Source organism: Topomyia yanbarensis, chromosome 3 (genome assembly GCF_030247195.1).
Source record: "Topomyia yanbarensis strain Yona2022 chromosome 3, ASM3024719v1, whole genome shotgun sequence".
Taxonomy (NCBI): domain Eukaryota; kingdom Metazoa; phylum Arthropoda; class Insecta; order Diptera; family Culicidae; genus Topomyia; species Topomyia yanbarensis.
Window position 1 is genome coordinate 82324539 of NC_080672.1, and position 18961 is coordinate 82343499.

An 18961-nucleotide genomic window follows, 5' to 3' on the forward strand; every position below is an offset into this window, starting at 1 on the left:
AATAATGTTGCGGTTCAAATTACTATTTCAGAGGGTTAAATTAATTACAATGTGCCCACAATTTTCAGCTGATAATATTATGCTTTTACTGCAACGATGTAAATAGCTATTTTTACCATATCAAAATATATGCGTGTTCTGAATTTTTTACAATGTGTGTAGTCCTTTTTTCTTTGTATGGCATTCCCTTTTACTATAAAGGTAGTTAAATTTATAGCTGCAGTATTCCCGTTACAACGTCCATTCATAGTAAATTTGACCCCGCTTGCTATGATTTTTACTAAAAGTTTGTGGATCTAATGTTCTAAGCTCATAATTCCTAAACGAAAAATGTAGTACTTCGTCATTTGAACACTTGGTTCCTATTCTGGCAGTACTATTACTGTCAGAATAGCAACCAAGTATTTAAATGATAAATTTCTACATTTTTCGTTTAGGAATTATGAGCTTAGAACACTAGATCCCTATTGTAACAACTAGATTATCTATTCTACATGATAAAAACACTGATTTGTGCTCAATTATTTCAAATTTATACCTCTTATACTTTTCAATTTTAATAAACTTGCTTGTATTTATATTGTGTACATATAACCGACAATCATCTGAGCTGTTTCCTGTGCGAAACATCGGGACTCTGATATTTTACAAAATTTGTCAACATTTAATGTTGAAAAACAATTTTCTTTTGTCAGTCCGACGAATAAGGTCGTATATTAATTGTGCAGGAAGTTGGCAGAGGGTGATGTTTCAAGACTCCAATATTATTGAGACTTTAATTAAAAACGTCGGCGGGTCATACTGACATGTGTTCGAAGCACTTGCCGACCTGATTAAACGCTTTGAGACTGCAAGACAGACTTCTACTGCAGTGCAAATTTGTGACCGTTCCATTTCACCACCGAAAAACATCGTCCAATGCTAAACTTGGAAACCGTGCTCTGTAGTACAGATTATGTACTATATTATAGGATAATAATGACAGAATCCATCTGGAAATCAGATCCTGCAATTGCGGATCATGGACCTGTTCTGCAATAAAGGAAATAAATGGACCAAAATAATTCCTCTTAAAACCATTATTAAAATCATGCAAGTACCTTCAATATTATCCACGAAAAGGTAAGGGTGTCGTCTCTAATATTGTTCGATACTTTTGTAGGAAACCTTTTTTTAATTAAATAAACTTCCAAAAGAACCCCGCGAGACGCAGAACGAAAATAATGTGATTTTATCAAAATGGCGCAAACTTAGCGTCCCATACTACCAAAAATTACCACCTTTGTAGTATATTTTAAAGGAGAATGTAGTCAGTTGAAATTTATCGGTACACCACATTTGTCTTAACCATAGACGTAGTAAATTTTAGAATGTAAGAGAAAAATGTACCTGGTTTCGGAAACACGCGTAGTAAACTCAACAGCCAATATATTAATTTTTAACCCAAAGAAATAGTTGGTTTAACTGGATAAAACTGTTAGCGTTACCATTAGATTTTTAATGGGATTATAGTATTTTTTACTATAATGCTATTAAAATGACTTTAATTTTTGTTATTGTGAACATTTTGAACTATAGTAATTTTGAACACAGTTTTGTTGTGATATTTACAAGGATATTATTTTGTGTGTATAGCTCTGTCAATTTTATCCATGCTCCAGAGCAGGTTTATTTTGCAAATAATAACTTTCGAAGTGTCAGATACAGTTAAACACAATTCTAAAACGTCATTTAGTGCCATTTTAGCTACGAGTCGATTTACACCAAAAGAACGCGCTGGAATCGTAGCGCTTTCCCAGTAAAGTTCAACCGGAACTCCGGCTGGTTCCAGTTAGTATTCCGGTTCCAGTGACACAACTGATTCTAACTTGAATCGGTTGTGTCACTGGAGCCGGAATACTAGCTAGAACCAGCCGGAATTCCGGCTAATTTCCGGTTGAACTTTACTGGGTTACATTGAAAACGATCGCAATAGTGAACACTGTGCGTGCTTATCGTAAAAATATGGCAGGCATTCGGCGCTTATAAACAAGACAATCCGTAATTTGGTGAAGAATTTCTTTGAGTACGGGTCTGTAGCAACCTCCCGATTTCCTATTCGACAGCACCCGCAACGTTCCAATGAAGTTATTGTAGCGGTAAAAAAGTGTTTCCGATAACCCGAATGTCAGTTAGATTTGCCAAAGCCCAAATGGATCAAATGGCAAGCATGCTAGAGCAAAGTAACCCCCAAATCTTCTAAAAGCAGAAGTTGGAGCCTTAACGTTTACGACGTACTGAAAAAACAACTGCGCACGTGACAGAAAGACCACGAAAGAAAGAACGATAAAAATAACTTTTCCTCCCTGTTTTGTTTTTTTTGAATCAGTGGGTTCTACCCACTACAAATTGTTTTGACTAAAAAGACTAGAATAACAAAGAGACGCCATCTTAATTCAGTGAAAATAATTCAACTAGCAACCAGCCTACAGGTCACAGGCAACACTGCAAATGTGCAAGCCTCACCAAACTTGTTTGTTGTTATTCCGTTTGTTTCTTCTAACCAATATAAAAATCCGATGCGGCTTCTGGTCTGCTGGGTTCCTCGACCAGCTAAAACATAGTTATATCCACAGGAGTATTTTGCAGCAGCAACACCAAATTATTATTTGCATCATTTGGTATTCGTTACCCTCATGCTGAATTTCGTGCTTCCATAAAACCAAGCCCTTTTCTCTTTAGCGTTTCTAAACACGATGGTATTGTAACAAATTTGGTTTGAGTATATAATTTTTATCTTTAAAATCTTTAGTAATTTTAATGAATTGCATAACAATACTTCCTTAAAACCAATGCCACATAATGCTAAACATTTACGATTGACAACTCTCTTGTTCATTTGGAATGACATTGACAGTAGAATTGGAATTCCAAACAGAACATGGCGTCTCTTTGTTATTCTAGTCTCTTTAGTTTTGACATATCTCCATAGGTGCGGTGTGAAAAATAGGAGTATATATGCCGAATATTTCACCAAAAATGGCCTTTAAGCAGCACTAAAGTACGATATTGAACCTATAAGCTCTTCTATCCTTGTTCTAAAGACGACTACAGAACCGAATTGATGCCATTTTCACGGCTTAGTGGTTACTTGGGGAATAAAAATTCAAAAGCAGAAGTTCTTATGTCTTTTCATTTTTCCACAAAAAATTCTTAAATATTGCTTGATTTTCCGCCGAATTCAGGAGAAGGTCCCCTTAAGCGGATAGGACCGATTACTCGCCGTTTACGGCCGCGTGCAAGCGGGTGCTTGTATGTTGGCACATGGTGTTTATAAATTCGTAAGTGCTACGACGTTAATATAATCGCTGGGACGTTTATATAATTGCGAGATCGAGGGTGTAGGAATACGTGAGGGATCGTTTTGACGATCGGTATTGTAAGATTGCGAAAGCTTCGAGCGTTTGTATTTTTTTATAGTAGGCGTTCTTTTTATGGCGTGGGCGTTTGTGTTGCGGATGCTAGTGCATTTCTCATTTCGCGTATTGTAATGCGTGTCTATAATTGTGTAGTCGTTTGCATATTCGCGTGTGTTTTTGAGTGTAACCGAGAAAGAAACACCATACAACACATTAATTAGACCTTAATTTAGTAAAGGTTGGGTGAACTTACGACTCGTAAGAACATTAGTATTCCGAGTTACTTGAGTGTGGTGACTGGTGAACGATTACGCTTCGTTGCTGAAAGGTGTCCTGATTTTTCGTCAGAGTTGGTCAGCTTAGGCGAATGGCTGAGCTTTGGTTTGGTCAGGTGAAAGTAGGTGGAACGCATGAAACATAAAAAAGTCCCAATAAGCCTTCTCAGCCTCATCGATGCACCACTAAGGAGGCGTGTTGCAGCCTACATCATAAAGCAACTTTCTGTTACAGGTCAACATGAAAAGCTACAATTAAGTTCAATACAATATGAAACTTTAAATGAAGATTTATGAATTGACTAATATTAATTGTTGATAACTGATGTTTGTTTGTAATACCGTCAACCTAATAAGACTTGCGGAAGGAGGTAATCAAATATTTATGAACATAGCCACTTTATTTGGAAGTTTGATCCGCGTGGATGATGGTTCGTCAAATTCGGCTGATTCACTTAAATCTAATACATTCAAATGGATACTGCATCTAGGATACGGATCTAGTTGAATAATGACAGCAAAAATTCATGCAATCTGCCAGTCGTCAGGGTATCCTATCTATCCGCCACCTGAAGCACGCGCCGTGTTGCTACCAGCTTCTAAGGACCACCAGAATCTAAGAACTGCACAATACAGATCTCTAAGCATAAAAGTTGTAGTCTGGAGCCCACCGTCAAGCCAACGGGTATTAAGAGGTTAAACTATTCAAGCAATATAAAAACAATATTTATTCTTTGATGGGGTACGATATATTTGTAACATATAAATCTGAATTAACAATTTTAACAAGTTTATATATATTTAATTCTACTAAATAAAAAGAGTACAATTGCGGATAATGAACACAATTATTGTTGTAGAAAGGTCTAATCACACTGCTCGGAGGATTACAAGCGTTTTTTTGTAATGTTTGCTTATCCGAGACTCATGAGATATAGTGCGTATATTCGAATAAGCGGCACTCTCCATAACGGTATTAAATCACCCCTAAACAACACTTCACTAAACGAACAAATGATAATATTTATTATACAAAATGTAGGAAAAAATGGAGAAAATGCTAAGCTTCAGGGTTTGGTTGTACAAATTATACCGCTTCATCTTATCTCTCGCTGCAGGAATCGTGTCGTCCGATTCCTTGATGAGATATCGTCGCCCTCCCAAAGTACAAACTTGAAAATACTCCAGTACGCCGTTTACCATGTAATCGAGGTTGAAGTTAGCCCTGTAATTTAAAAAAAAACTAGTGATTTGGCGCTATCATTAAAATTCCAAAACTTACCGATCCTTCTCCAATAGAATCGTAGAAAGCCTTCGGAAATTTGTCGTAACAAATGACCATTGATTGCTTGTGAAGTATTGTAGCGAGACTTGCGCGTGGAAGATCTTCCGTTGTAACTTCATCAAACTGAAATAAAAATATATTCACTAGTACCAGGTCCGATTTCGAGAATCATGATAAATAACTTACAACGGCTTTCTTCCTAGTGCCCGCAACACCGAATCGATAAGAACCGAAGGCATCACTTGATACAAAAAGAACAAAAGGTAGTACAAATAGACACACCTGGTACTGTGTCCACCAGGGGCCCACAGCATCCGCTCGATAGGAGCGTTGCGATATATGGTCATCCCATCCGTCACCAGCACCCTATAGGCAACTGTTTTGTATTGTTCTGCGGCAGAATTGATGATCGTCAGCTGCCCTGGTGCTTCGTTGGCCTTCTGCCAGGTAGCAATCAGGATTGCCTTGATACTCACATCCACCGGTATGCAGTTCATGCGATTGTCCATGTTTATATAACCTGTTCGCAAAACTCCAGTGCCTGCGCCAACCAACAGACCAGCCGGTCCATTGAAATTATCAATCCAACCGGGTACCGGTTCCGTCTCGGTGTTTGTCACAATCGATGGGCGAAAAATGACCAACGGCAATTCCTTATGGTAATCGTAACAGATTTGCTCTGCAAGGCCCTTCGTGAAAGTGTAGGTGTTTGGAGCGAAATTGGTTAGCCTGTTGGAGGAATTAAAAAAAAAATTAAAATTTACATGGGTGAACACGGAATAAATCGCTTAATCTATAAAAGAGTAAAAGTTTTTGTTTGAACGCAAGTTTACAAGCTACGCCAATTGTTAGCATTTTAGGGACCATTCATAAATTACATAACGCTTTTAGGGGGAGAGGGGGTACAACAAGTTGTGACATTTTGTGACATAGGGGGGAGGGGGAGTTAGCTAGATCGTTACGTAACATGTTTTCACCGAAGAAAAAAACATTTTTTTCTAGGAATTTGTTACGTAACAGGGGAGGGGGGATGAAGAAATTTGTGACAATTTGTTACATGGGGGAGGGGGGAATCAATTTTGGGCAATTTTTGCGTTACGTAATTTATAAATGGTCCCTTAGTATGCAGCTCAAGGGTGAATCTTGTGCTTTATTCAACTAAGCGACACTGGTAAAACTAGTTCTGGACCAACAAAGTCAGTTACAGCACCTGCTTCAAACAAATGTAGTTGCAATTCATTTATCAACAAATGCATTCTTTAGCTATATGTGAACAAATAGTAGGCAGGAACCACTCGGACAATTATCCGCTCGACTGGGTTAGCCTGGCTGTGATGCCTTGCATTGGGCCAGTGATGAACTGCACTATGCTACAGCAGACTATGGAACCCCTTACCTAAGAATGTGACTGCATTATCGCTTATAACCACCTCCGGTTTCCAAAACGTCTCATCCACTGCACCTTCATGATCCTGCAAACAGATTTGGCCTCAATCTTATTAGTCGGAATAAGCATCGTCCATTTAAAAAATATCCATTAAAACTAATAAAGACAATTCCCATTCTGACTTCTAGTACCAGTCCTGCTCTCCATTAACTTCTAGCACTTCCATAGCTCTGGACAGGGCATCTGCGATAACGCTTTCAAATCCCTTTCGATATTTGACGTGCATGTCGTACTTTGAAGAAGGTTTCCATTTTGTGTTTATTATGGGCGACAAGGCCGACGAGTCCGTTACTAATGTGGACTTCGTACCCTCGACGTACAGAGATGAAACTTCTCAATGGATTCCAACGCACCTTCTTTTTTCTTTTTTTCTAACCCTTCTTTTTCTGTTGCCTTCCACGAAAGTTTGTAGAGTTGTTAACTTCCTCGAGAAATAAGCTACGACAGACTTTTTCCCATCGTCCTCCTGCGTCAAACATCCTGGCGAAGACGATGTCGCTTGCTTCCGTTTGAATTTTGAAAAGAAAATAGGACTGGCTAGAACCGGCCCAGTGATTAGCTTCTCACTCAGTGCGTTAAACGCACTCGCCGCACCGTTGCTCTACGCTATTACCTTCGGTTTTCCCTTGAGAAGGTCCGCCAATGGAGTGGTCAATTCGCTGAGCCCTTCGATGAAACAACGCTAATAATTGACCATGACCAAGAAACGCCTCAGTGAACGCGCCGATGATGGTCGTTCGAAGTTCACGATGGCCTCCACGTTATCTGGGTTGGGTCGTACTCTATCCTCAGAAAGAATTAAGGTACGGAAACTTTGAAACGCAAAACTTCTCGACACTTATTGACAGGTTGGCGGCATTCAATCGCCTCACCACTTTCTGTGGACTTCGAGTATGGTCCTCAAACGTGTCGCCCGCAATAGCTATAGCATTAAGATGCACAAAGCTCACCGTAGCCCAGAACTTGGTCCATCAGCCTTGATAAGGTCGCTGGACTGAAACAAACCCCGACCGAAAACTCTGAACGCTGTATACTTCCGCGAAGCACTAGGACGTAGCCAGCCATAGGGCACTACCTTACATTACCATTTGCTTACCTTACCATTCACCCTAGAGCCTTGTTGTCTCTTACTGTATGCAGAACCGTCTCCACTCTACTCGGTCCATTGCTGCATGTCGCCAGCCTCGCAGTCTTCGAAGGGTCCACAGGTCGTCCTCTATCTGGTCGATCCACCGTGCTCGAAGTTCGCACCGTCTTGTTCCTGTAGGGTAGCCCTCAAGAACCATCTTCACCGAGTCGTCGTCCGTCCGTCCGACATTCTTACGACGTGTCCAGCCCACCGCAAACGTTCTATTTTTGTGGTATGCGCGATGGATGGTTCTTCTAGCAGCTGATGCAACTCATGCTTCATTCGCCTGCGCCACGTTCCGTCTTCCTTCTGCACGCCACCATAGGTGGTACGCAACACCTTTCGTTCGAAAACTCCAATGGTAGCATAATCCAGGTCTCGTGGCCGTAGAGGACCACCGGTCTAATCAGCGTCTTGTAGATAATCAACTTCGTGCGGCGGCGAATTTCGTTCGACCGGAGCGTCCTCCGGAGTCCAAAGTAGGGACGATTTCCCGCCAACATCCGTCTCTGAATTTCTCAGCTGGTATCATTGTCGGCGGTTACCAGTGAGCCCAAATACACGAATTCGTCGACCACCTCGATTTCGTCACCGTCAATCCGAATTCGGGATGGAAGGTTCACATTGTCGTCTCTAGAACCTCTTCATCTCATGTATTTTGTCTTCGGAACGTTGATGGCAAGTCCAATCCTGCTGGCTTCAGCTTTCAGTCTGATGTATGTTTCCGACATCGCCTCAAAGTTCCGTGCCATTATGTCAATGTCGTCGACGAATCCAAGAAGCTGGACGGACTTCCTGAAGATCGTGCCACTCGTGTCTATCCCCGCTCTCCTTATTACACCTTCTAACGCAACGTTGAACAGCAGGCACGCTAGACCATCACCTTGCCGTAACCCTCTTCGAGATTTCAAAGGGTCCGTGGTGGCGCGGGAACCCATGAATCCCGCTTGGTGGTGCCCCACGAACTCCCTTGCAAATGGTGGCGGCAAAGAATTTGGGAGAGGACCTTGTAGGCGGCGCTAAGTAGTGTGATCGCGTGGTAGTTGCAGCAATCCAACTTGTTACCCTTTTTGTAGATTGGGGCAAACGACACCCTCCATCCACTCCTCCGGAAGAATCTCCTCCTCCCAAATTTTTGGCGATTAATCTATATTCGCCCTGCGGTAGGTACGAACGTTGATGATATCAGAAAAGAATCGCCCGTCGATTAGGACGTAATCGATTTAGTTTTCGGTGCGTTTGTTAGGTGATCTCCAGGTGGGTTTGTGGATATCTTTGCGGGGAAAAAAGGTGCTTCGAACTACAATGCCACGGGAGGCTGCAAAATTCACGCATCGTTGGCCGTTATCATTCGATACGGTATGCAAGCTGTTTGGCCCGATCGCCGGTACTTTACCTTCCGTCCTACCTGAGCGTTCATATCACCGATGAGGATTTTCACGTCCCGTTGCGAACAGCTGTCGTACAACTCCTCCAGCTTCGCATAGTACGCTTCCATCTCGTCGCCGGGTCTCCCATCGTAAGGGCAGCGTATGTTGATGATGCTGTAGTTGAAGAAACGGCCTTTGATCCTCAACTTACACATCCTTGCGTTGATCGGAGTCCATCCAATCACGCGTTGACGTATCCTACCCAGCACTACAAAGCCGGTTCCCAGCTTGTTGGTGGCGCCAAAGATCTGGTAGAAAGTAGCCGGCCGATGCCCGCTTTTCTACAACTTTTGTCCTGTCAAGCAAAGTTCCTGCAGTGCTACGACTTCAAAGTTGCGTGTACCTCCCGGATATAGAGTCCTCGCAATTCTCCTCCTGGTTTTCCGCCGCACCGCAAAAACAGCAGGAGCATCAGAGCACCGATATCCCGGTGGAAGTCAGCGCAACCACATCCTAATAACAACGGAACACGCCGGCGAGAATTCGCAGGCAATCACCTTTGCCATCAACATCGTCTTCGTCTGCGATTTTCGCCAGTCGAGACAGCTGATGCTTCGCACTTCAATGGAACATCCGGGGCCTGCTAACCAACATCAGCTAGCTTTAACAGCTGATCTACGAGTACGGACCAAGCCTAATAGCACTACAGGAAACAAAAGTGGACAACCGAGTAGTTCCAGCTGTTTTAATCGACAACAAGCACACTTTGTTGCTGAAGACTGGAAGTTTTCAATACTGGCAACAAGGAGTAGGTCTTGCCGTTCGGAATAGTATACCGTTCGAGCGAATCGATGTCGCCGACAGCATACAGGCAATCGCAGTCGGGATACGAACTTCCACAACAAATGACGGTGGTGTCAGCCTACATCCCTCCCAGTAATCAACAGTGTGAAGAACAGCTGGGTGCTTTCCTCGAATAGCTTCCACATCCGGTGCTCGTACTGGGGTTCCAACAAATTAACCGCACACGGCCAATTCATCGCAGAAAAAACTTTGACGGAAAAGCTAGTTATTCTCAACGACGGGTCACATACCCGAATTAATCCAGCTTCCGGTACCGCATCAGCCATCGACCTCACAATCTGCTCCGAAACTGCGGCCTCAAAATTCCTTTGTCGAACGCTTCCAGACAGCCACAACAGTGACCACTTCCCCATATTAGTCTCAATTCCCGGATTGTCTCAAGTTCCAACAAAGACGCAGTAATAGCTGTACAACCAAGCGAACTGGACAGCTTACGAACGACTGACTGCCAGCGCTGTACGTCCGGGTGTCTCAATAGATCATTTCGTCGAGCAGTTGATCACACACTGCAATAAAGCTGTTCCATGGTGGTGTCCGGAGATGAAAGCAGCCATCAAAAAACGTAGGAAAACACTCAGAGCACTGAAGCGTATCCAGCAGAAGACCCACGAAAAGCTGAAGCACTTAAAAGCTTCCAAAAATTGCGGGCGACAGCGAGAAAGTCAATCGAGGACGCCAAGCAGTAATCGTGGGAAGATTTTATCGCGAAGATATCCCCAAGTTCCACTACGTCAGAGATGTGACAGACAGTGAACACGTTGAGAGGGAAACGTAAGCATAGCTCAACTGTCATTAAACGGTCCAGTGCCCAAGCAACACGGTATGTTGGTAAGCTGTTTTTACAACATCAATGTCAAACATTAATTTGTGAAAACATTACTGCAGCAAGCGTTATTCAACTGTTATGCAATTAAAAAAGCGCAAGGGGTGGAGCTTATACATAGCCTATAGGCAACATGGTCATTTGTTCCGAATGAAGTACCAAGGATCATTGAAAAGATTGTTGCAATAATGCTAGCGATTGCTTTGAAGACAACTTTGCCGAAAGGAAATGAAACTTAATGTGTTTCATGAAATTGTTATGCAAACAAAGCATAGATATTACGTTCACATTCAAATATGACAATATCATTAATGTGGGTGAAAATGTATAACCAATAAAAATGAATCGAGTAATTTTTGAAAATACTTTGATATTTTTAAAGGGCCTTAAAACAACGTTGATATAAACTCAATAAATTTTGTACTTATTTTATTAATTATTTATCGTACGCAAAGCACTGTGTTCAAATATGCTTTTTTCGAGAGTAATCAAAAATTTGAAGCATATTAATAATGAAAATTTTGGGTTCCGATCAAAAAATCTATACATATTAACTATTTGTTAGCAACTTTTATCGAGAAAGAATTCATTCTATCAATAAATATGGCGGTTGTTTTTATTTCTACTATGTTACAAACTGAAGTTGAGTAAAAGTTTTATAAGTGTATCCAGAATCAAATTTGCTGACAAGTTGAATAATAATGTCATCTCCAGTTTTCGCGATGATGCTTGCAACAAAATTGTTTTAGCTATGCAGTAGAGTCACAAACACGTTGCAAAAAACATCAATAATATGTGTCAAAGTTGTTTGTTTCAGAAAACATTAGTACTACAAATAAATAACTAAGGTGTAACGTGCAGCAGCTGTGTTTCACACATGCAACAGTCATGTTTTTTGCAATTCTCTTGTCATTGTAATGCAACATATAACTTTTATTGTTTTTCTAGAACATGTTGCAAGTGCTGCTTGGGTGGATACACAGACAAACCGAAAGAAGTAGCTGATGAACTGGCACAACACTTCAGCAAAATATCCACAACCTCAGCTATCTACAACTGTTCCAACGGGAGAAGGAAAATGCCGAACGAAAGGGTCTGCAGGACCGGACTGCATCGGTTATCCAATGCTTCAGCAACTGTCATTGTCGGTGAAAATTACCATGCTAGAGCTCTTCAACAGAATATGGAGCAGTGACGTATTCCCACCCTGTTGGCGAACAGCCCGAATGCCCGCCGTGAACCCACGCAAACGATAACCGTTCCGACACAAACACTGCTGAAAACCCTCGGTGTTACTCTCGACCCATCGGTCAACTTTAAAGCGCATTGTAAAATGACGAAAAAGGCGTGCGGAGCTCGACTACGTATCCTGAAGATGATCTGTGCGAAGTTACCTCGTGGTCATCGTGCGTCTCTACTGAAAATCGGGTCAGCAATTGTTACCTCTCGACTGCTTTACAGCATGGAGGTCGTAAGCAGAGGAGGAGATGCCGTCATCCAAACTCTCGCACCTGCATACTACATAATGATAAGATTCGCATCCGAAGCATATGTCACGAGCCCAATTCTGGCCATTATGGCTGAAGCAGGTGCTTTACCATTCAATCTACTAGTTCTCCAGACCACTGGACGATTAGCAATGCGCATGATGGAAAAAAAGCAAGGATAATGCTGATCTTCCCTTGGTGCATCGAGCTTCCGGTCGTTTGACAGAGGTGGTCGGGGCGCCCCTTCCCAACAATACGAAGCCAAACCCCAGATCGAGTGGGACGTAAAAAAGCACGTGAAACCTGGAGACCCTTCAGAAATTGTTCGTCCAGTTGTTCAGGGGATCCTGGAACATCGTTTCAGTCGCTTCTATTGTCGTCTATACCGATAGTTACAAAGACGATAACACAGTAAGCGCGGGAGTATTTGGAGAACACTATCAACAATCGGTTGAACTTCCGCCGCAATGCAGTGTCTTCTCCGCCGAGGCATTCGCATTAAGAACAGCGCTAACTGAGTACCACAGAAATCTGCTAATAATGTCAGATTCGACTAGCCGTCTAATACCAATCGAAACTGGCACATCCCAGCACTCGTGGATCCAGGAAATTGAAAACATGCCCCGAAACCGTCCAATCAAGCTGTGCTGGTTTCCGGGTCATGGCAGATCGACTCGCAGGAGAAGCCAGGGCCATTGCTACACTGGATATATCCGTTCCGGGGGCAGACGCCGTTAATCAAACCAAAACGGCTATCCAAAATCCAGCGGTGGTCAGCGTCCACTGAAGTAAAGCTTCGCGAAGTAAAATTTGACACGGTGAAGTGGACTGACGGCGAGAGTTCGGCAGAACAACGAGTGCTTACGTATAGGACATACCCGGCTAACACGCGACTTAATTTGAAGAAAGAAGCCCCACCAGTTGGCGACTGTTGACGTTCGTCATGTGATCCTCCACTGCAGGAGGGACGACGAAGCTAGATGATGCACAATAGAGTGGGACATGGTTATATGAAAAAAATAAAATTTCGCTCCGAGTAACTTTTTGGGTCCCATTTAGCTCCCAGAACAACTCTGTAAATTTTTAGTTCGATCGGTGAAACTATATTTTTGCGCCCATGGTTTAAAGTTTACATGGGATTTCGTATGGGGAAATCTACTTTTGCAAAATAATTCTTCCAAGAGTCTCCCGTTATCACCTAAAAATAAATAGATGACTGATTTTTATAGGAAATTTGTCAAGGAAACAAAGTCTAGAAGACCACGAAACGATCTGATGCTTGTGGAAAAAGTTATTAAGAAAAAACCGATTGATGCCCTGAAGATCGATGAAATTTTCACTTTTCATAGCATCACTGCTGCTGACGGTCGAATTATATACAAAATTTTTAACTTTCTCTTATTATGTACAAAAGAAGCCCCAATTTATCCCCCAAAACCCTTGCGAAGTGGCCAAACAGCATAGATAAGTAATTTAAATACATTAAGAGAAGATCAAAACAAAATTGCATAGAATTGGAAAACCAACAGCAGTGGTGCTAGAAAAAATGAACATTTTATCAATCGTCAGAGCATCAATCGGTTTCTGCTTAATAACTTTTTTCTCAAGCGTCAGATCGTTTCGTGGTTTTCGAGACTTCGTTTCTTTGTTAAATTTCCTATAAAAGCCACATAACGATTTATTTTTAGGAAGCAACGGGCGACTTCCGGAGGAATTATTTTGTGAAAGTTAGTTTTTCCATGCAAAATCCCATGTAAACTTTAAACAGTGGGCGCAAAAATATAGTTTCAGGGATCGAGCTAAGAATTTGCACAGTTGTTCTAGGACCCAAATGGTATCTGAAAAGTTGCTCGGAGCTGGATTCTATTTTTTGTCCCACCCTAATGCACAACATCGATACGAGTTTGCTAGTGTATCTAGGCAACGATGGAGAGAGCGAAAAGAACATGCTAAGCTTTCTTAAGGAAACAAATTTGTATAAAATGTTGTAGAATTTTTTTATACCATTTTATTCTGAACGCTAATTTATGCCGCATTGTTAAATACCAAAACAAAAATCCTTCCGACATCAATGCACCTCGTCAGTGTAAAATGTCGTTAAAAACAACAACAAGTTTACCTTTACCATCGTAATATACACGCTCATTCAAAACTACTCAAAATTTTAGTTTCCACTACTCAATTTCAAAAACCGGGGCAAACTGTCGAAAAATAAGTATCGATTTGAGTAGAATTGACTGAACTCTGGAGTAACCATGAAATTATCAACTATTTGAGTGAAAAAAAAACTTACTGGAACAGCCCGCACACAAAAAATTGAAAATAGTTTCAAATGTTGATTCAACAGCAAAAGAATCAACGAGAAGACATTCGGAAAACTAAAAGGTAAGTTTTCGCAAGTGTGGTTTCTTTTTTTTAAAATAACATATTTTATTATTTTGCATATCCAGTAGCACGAGATCCTATTTACAGGAAAAAGGAGAAAGGACCTCGGAATAAATTTATAAGCATCGTATTAAAAACTAGAGATACAGGTAAGTGGAATTTTATATACAGATTAATGCGTTTGTTAGTATTATTAAAAATACAAAACGGTTAAATTTCAAATTTTGTCTTTCGTTAAAAGTACTCAAAATTGACATTTTGTACCCGAACTCAAAACTGAGTAAGTGAGGAAAACTCAATTTTTGACCATGTGCACTTTTTATGGAATTGAGTGGCTGGTCACTCACTTTTGAGTTATTTTCAATGAGCGTGTATGTTAATATTCTTTAAATTAATAATTTACAAACCTGACGGTTTTTGCAAAACCTCCAAGAAAATCAGTGAGTGTGGCAACCCTGGCTCTAAGCGAAAGCCATATCAAAAAGAATGATGAAAACATTTTCATTTATCGTACAAAAGGTTCACGATCATTCAAAACTACTCAAAACTTGAGTTCAGAACACTCAATTTCAAAAATAAAAGCAAATATGTCAAAAATGAGTTTTTATTTGCGTAGAATGAACTTAACTGGTGAGTAAGCATTCAATTTTTGCTTTTATTCAAATCACACATCCTTTTATGTTTTTGTAGTAGCATTACGACGAGGCGCCGATTGACATCAAATAGGTGTGGAAAAACGTTCTCGGATTATATTTCCAGGCATCGCTAGCGCATGGAGGTTCAGGTAAATTAATTTGAAGTTCCGTTGAGATTATTTGTAATTGTATAAAAAATACGGAACAATTATTTTCCGCGTTTACTTTTTTGATTAAAATCTACTCAAATTTGACATTTTCACCCTAAACTCTTAACTGAGTCAACGAGGCAAATTCATTTTTTGACTACGTGCACTTTTTTACGAAATTGAGTGGCTGGCCACTCAAATTCGAGTTTTTATGAATGAGCGTGTTGGTCTTCCATCTGCACCGAAAGTTGATAAAAGAGATCGCCTTGACATTTGACATGAGCTGCAAAAGGGGAATGTTCGTCTGTGTGTACGCAGCAGAAGCAAATCACCGACAAGTTACGAATATTTTCAAAGGATTCTAGTCCCCTATCACAAAACATAGTTTTCAGCAAACCGCCCTTATTAGGATGAATACAGTTTATCAAACATGTTTATTGGACCAGAACCATTTCTAGGTATATCTACCTATGCCATCAAACCAGAACTTTCAGCTTGGTCAAGAGACCAACTACCTAAACGACTGGCGTAACGTAGTGGGCGCTCGCCAAGCCAAGAAATTCATACATCCAGATACAACGAGAGCCAAAAAACTAATGATTCTAAAACGAAAAAAATACGTATAATCACTGGTTTATTTACAGGACATTGTCCTGCTAAGCATCATCTGAAAAAATTGACAAAAGTCAAGATGCCTTCTGTCGATTCTATAACTACGAGCCCGAGAGCCTGGAACCTATTCTCTGCCATTGTGCAGTACTGTATTTTTGAAAGGAGCGATACTTCGGAAGGCATCTTATAACGCCTCGCGAGGCATGGCATACCTGTCTCAAACGGATCCTCAGCTACATTAATAATGTACTACCCGGTTGGGACGACACATGTGAACAAACAAACAACTCGCTACCAAATACATTGGATTCGGGCAATTTGTAACATGTGGAACAAACAGGGACAGTCACAAAAGATAACCTGAATAGTGGCCGCAGTGGCAAAGTTTCCTCTAACAAAAAAAAAAGAATCAACAACGGTAATATGGTAATTTCACAATTGGCGGGTTTCCGTGTGCAATTCCGTTCTTTTTCACCATTTTCAGAATTATTTCATAAACGCATGAATACATATTCTATTGGATACTCTTTAGCTAGTTTGCTACATTTTCACGAGAAAGTACCTCAAGAGAACAGATCAAGAACAGGTTCTGTTCACGAATTGCAATCTGAAGGTCAAATCAAATCGTACAGCTCTGAACCGATTGAGAACGAACACAATGAGGTACAACACTAACAGCAGTTGACCACTGATTTACCAAACCTTAAGTAGGGTTACCGGATGGGCTAAGAGCAAAATAAGGACATCCTTAATCTTGACCGAGGCTAACAAATTTTGCTCATCTGTATTGAAATTTGTATGGATATTTCGAAAGACGACACGTACTGGATGAAGGGTCTGTTATATCCTTAAATTGTTCTACGATAGAGAATGTCGATGTCGATTCGAGATTGCAATAAATCGGAAGTGAAAACTGGTTCCGAAACATCTCAGCGTACAGACAGGAGATCGAGGTCAAGTAAGTTTCTACAGCGAAATTTGCTCTGACTAGCTTCAATGCGTTGAATGTCATTTTGGTTATAAGTTGCTCATTCTACATTGCCGTCTTCGAGAGTAAAACGGACCAAAGCAAAATATTGTACTTTTAAACAATGTATATTCGTAAATCGTAAAGTTCGTAGTGACTTTAAAAATGAATCCTACCTGCTTAGAGGCCTTAGAAATAGTGTACTCAAGGTGGTGTTTAAAGTTTAGTTCGGGATCTAGGTAGACTCCCAAATCTTGAACAGACGAGTTCCGTTTGAGAACGATTTGTGAAATATTGTAGTCGAAATTAACTTTCGAATCGAATACTTGGGATCATTTAACATCATCCTATTGGCATAGAACCAATTGGTGAAAACATCCAACTGGGACTGCAAGAATTCTGCGTCTTTAGCATTCCTAATAAGGTGAAATATTTTGAAGTCGTTAGCAAACGAAAGTTTCATGTACTTCAGCAAATAGTTTAAGTCATTTAAATAGAGCAAAAATCTGAATGGTCCGAGATGACTACCCTGAGGAATAGAATCCTGTGCTAGAAAATGAGAGCTGCTCAAAATTTTATGCTTTGAATTAGAGGACAAAATCATTTTTTCAGCCAACACTCAACAAGATAAGAAACAAGCTTTAGTTTGAAACATTACTTCAATCAATAAATTTTATCAATGCTTTTGAATCATTAATCTGAACATTAGAAATCAAATGTACTGTACGGAAGTGATCAACTAAAATGTTTCATTCGTTTGGACGAACTTAATCTGATTGATTTCAAATATACCATTGACTAAAACTAAGGACATTTGAAGTAAAATTAAGGACACTTTCGCAAATCATCGAAATTGACATGTCCTTTAAAATAAGGACGGTTGGTAACCCTACATTAACTCACTGCGATCTTACTTACTTGGGAGCCATCGCTTCCAGAATTTCCGAATCGATCTTCTCCGCAATTTCGATCGCCTTCTGCCAATCCATTTTCGCCGGGTAGATCCGTTCGTCGATCTCAAAAATTTCCGGATTACTGTAGGTCGTCGAGATGTGCACCAAGACCCTAAGGTTCTTCAAAGTCTTTGACCATCTGAAAACTTCACGCGTTCCTCGTGTATTCAACAGTATAGCATCCACCAAAGGATCGTCGAACCGAACACTGGCCGCCGCGTGGAACACAAACTGGACAGTCTCTAGTCGCTTTTTGCTCTGCTCATCTAGGCCCATCTGCAGACGGGAGCAATCGCCACAGATAGGAACAATCTTCTGTAAGTCATTCGGACGAAGTTCACGTAGTTTATCAAATAACTAGAAAACATTCACTTGGGATTAGAATCAGTCGTTCAGTTAAAAATCACAACGGATAACCTACCGGAACTTGCACTAGTTCTTCGACCCGCTCCTGAGCGGATTTTCCTCTCCTCGGTCGTAGCAACACAAACACTTGACCTATCCCAGGACATGATCTCAGCAACTTCTCGATCAGCACTTTGCCCATAAACCCGGAACCTCCGGTGATGAACACATCTGCACCGACAAACGTTTCCGGGATACCGTGTAGCGTAACGGAACTCATCGTTTCTGACATGGTATATAGCAACGCGAAACCAAATTGGCTGCCCTCAAGTTCGCTGGGTACTGCGTGTCAACAAGGGGCGAAAGCAATTATTTATAATTTTGTCAACGATCGATTGAAGCGCGCATTCATCGCTGGACGAAAGAAGCAATTTGCGATTCTATTTGTTATACACTTTTATCGGTTGATTCATGAAAAATGCATGAAACACATGGTTTGGTAACCTTTCAAGATCCCGCCATTTGATTGTTGACGGGCACTTCGAGCGGTTTACTGCAACCCAAAACAAAAACACTGCTAGGTATAAATTCTAGCTATGGAAATGTCATATTATTGTAATTTTTGTATTGTATTTGTAATTCATTATATTAAGGGTAGAATGCATACAATATTGACCTGTACGATAGAATCAATAGTATGGGATATTTACCTAGCTCATGTTTGAGTCATCAGCTTTGGGTAATCAGAGTTAAGATTCAAGTTCGTTTCGTCAACGATATCGCAGCGAACCTTTTACATTTCTTATTTTCTATTCAAATCAATATTGGGGAGATTAA

General features: G+C 40.8%; 1 protein-coding gene across 1 annotated transcript; it reads right to left on the reverse strand.

Moving 5' to 3' along the window:
• Nucleotides 1–4417: 4417 nt before the first annotated feature.
• LOC131692339 (fatty acyl-CoA reductase wat-like) lies at nt 4418–18560 on the reverse strand. The gene is made up of 5 exons (XM_058979319.1): nt 18201–18560; nt 17745–18136; nt 5145–5687; nt 4956–5081; nt 4418–4898 (listed from the first exon to the last, which is right to left on the reverse strand). The coding sequence occupies exons 1-5, from the start codon at nt 18414–18416 to the stop codon at nt 4676–4678; spliced, it is 1500 nt and encodes a 499-aa protein (XP_058835302.1). The 5' UTR covers nt 18417–18560; the 3' UTR covers nt 4418–4675.
• Between the last annotated feature and the right edge of the window lie 401 nt (nt 18561–18961).

Coding starts and splice junctions, on each gene's coding strand:
- LOC131692339 (XM_058979319.1), bottom strand. CDS start 18,416: ATGTCAGAAACGATGAGTTCCGTTACGCTACACGGTATCCCGGAAACG. Junction 5,082..5,144: donor GCACTAGGAAGAAAGCCGTT/GTAAGTTATTTA, acceptor TTTTTATTTCAG/TTTGATGAAGTTACAACGGA. Junction 4,899..4,955: donor ATTCTATTGGAGAAGGATCG/GTAAGTTTTGGA, acceptor TTTAAATTACAG/GGCTAACTTCAACCTCGATT.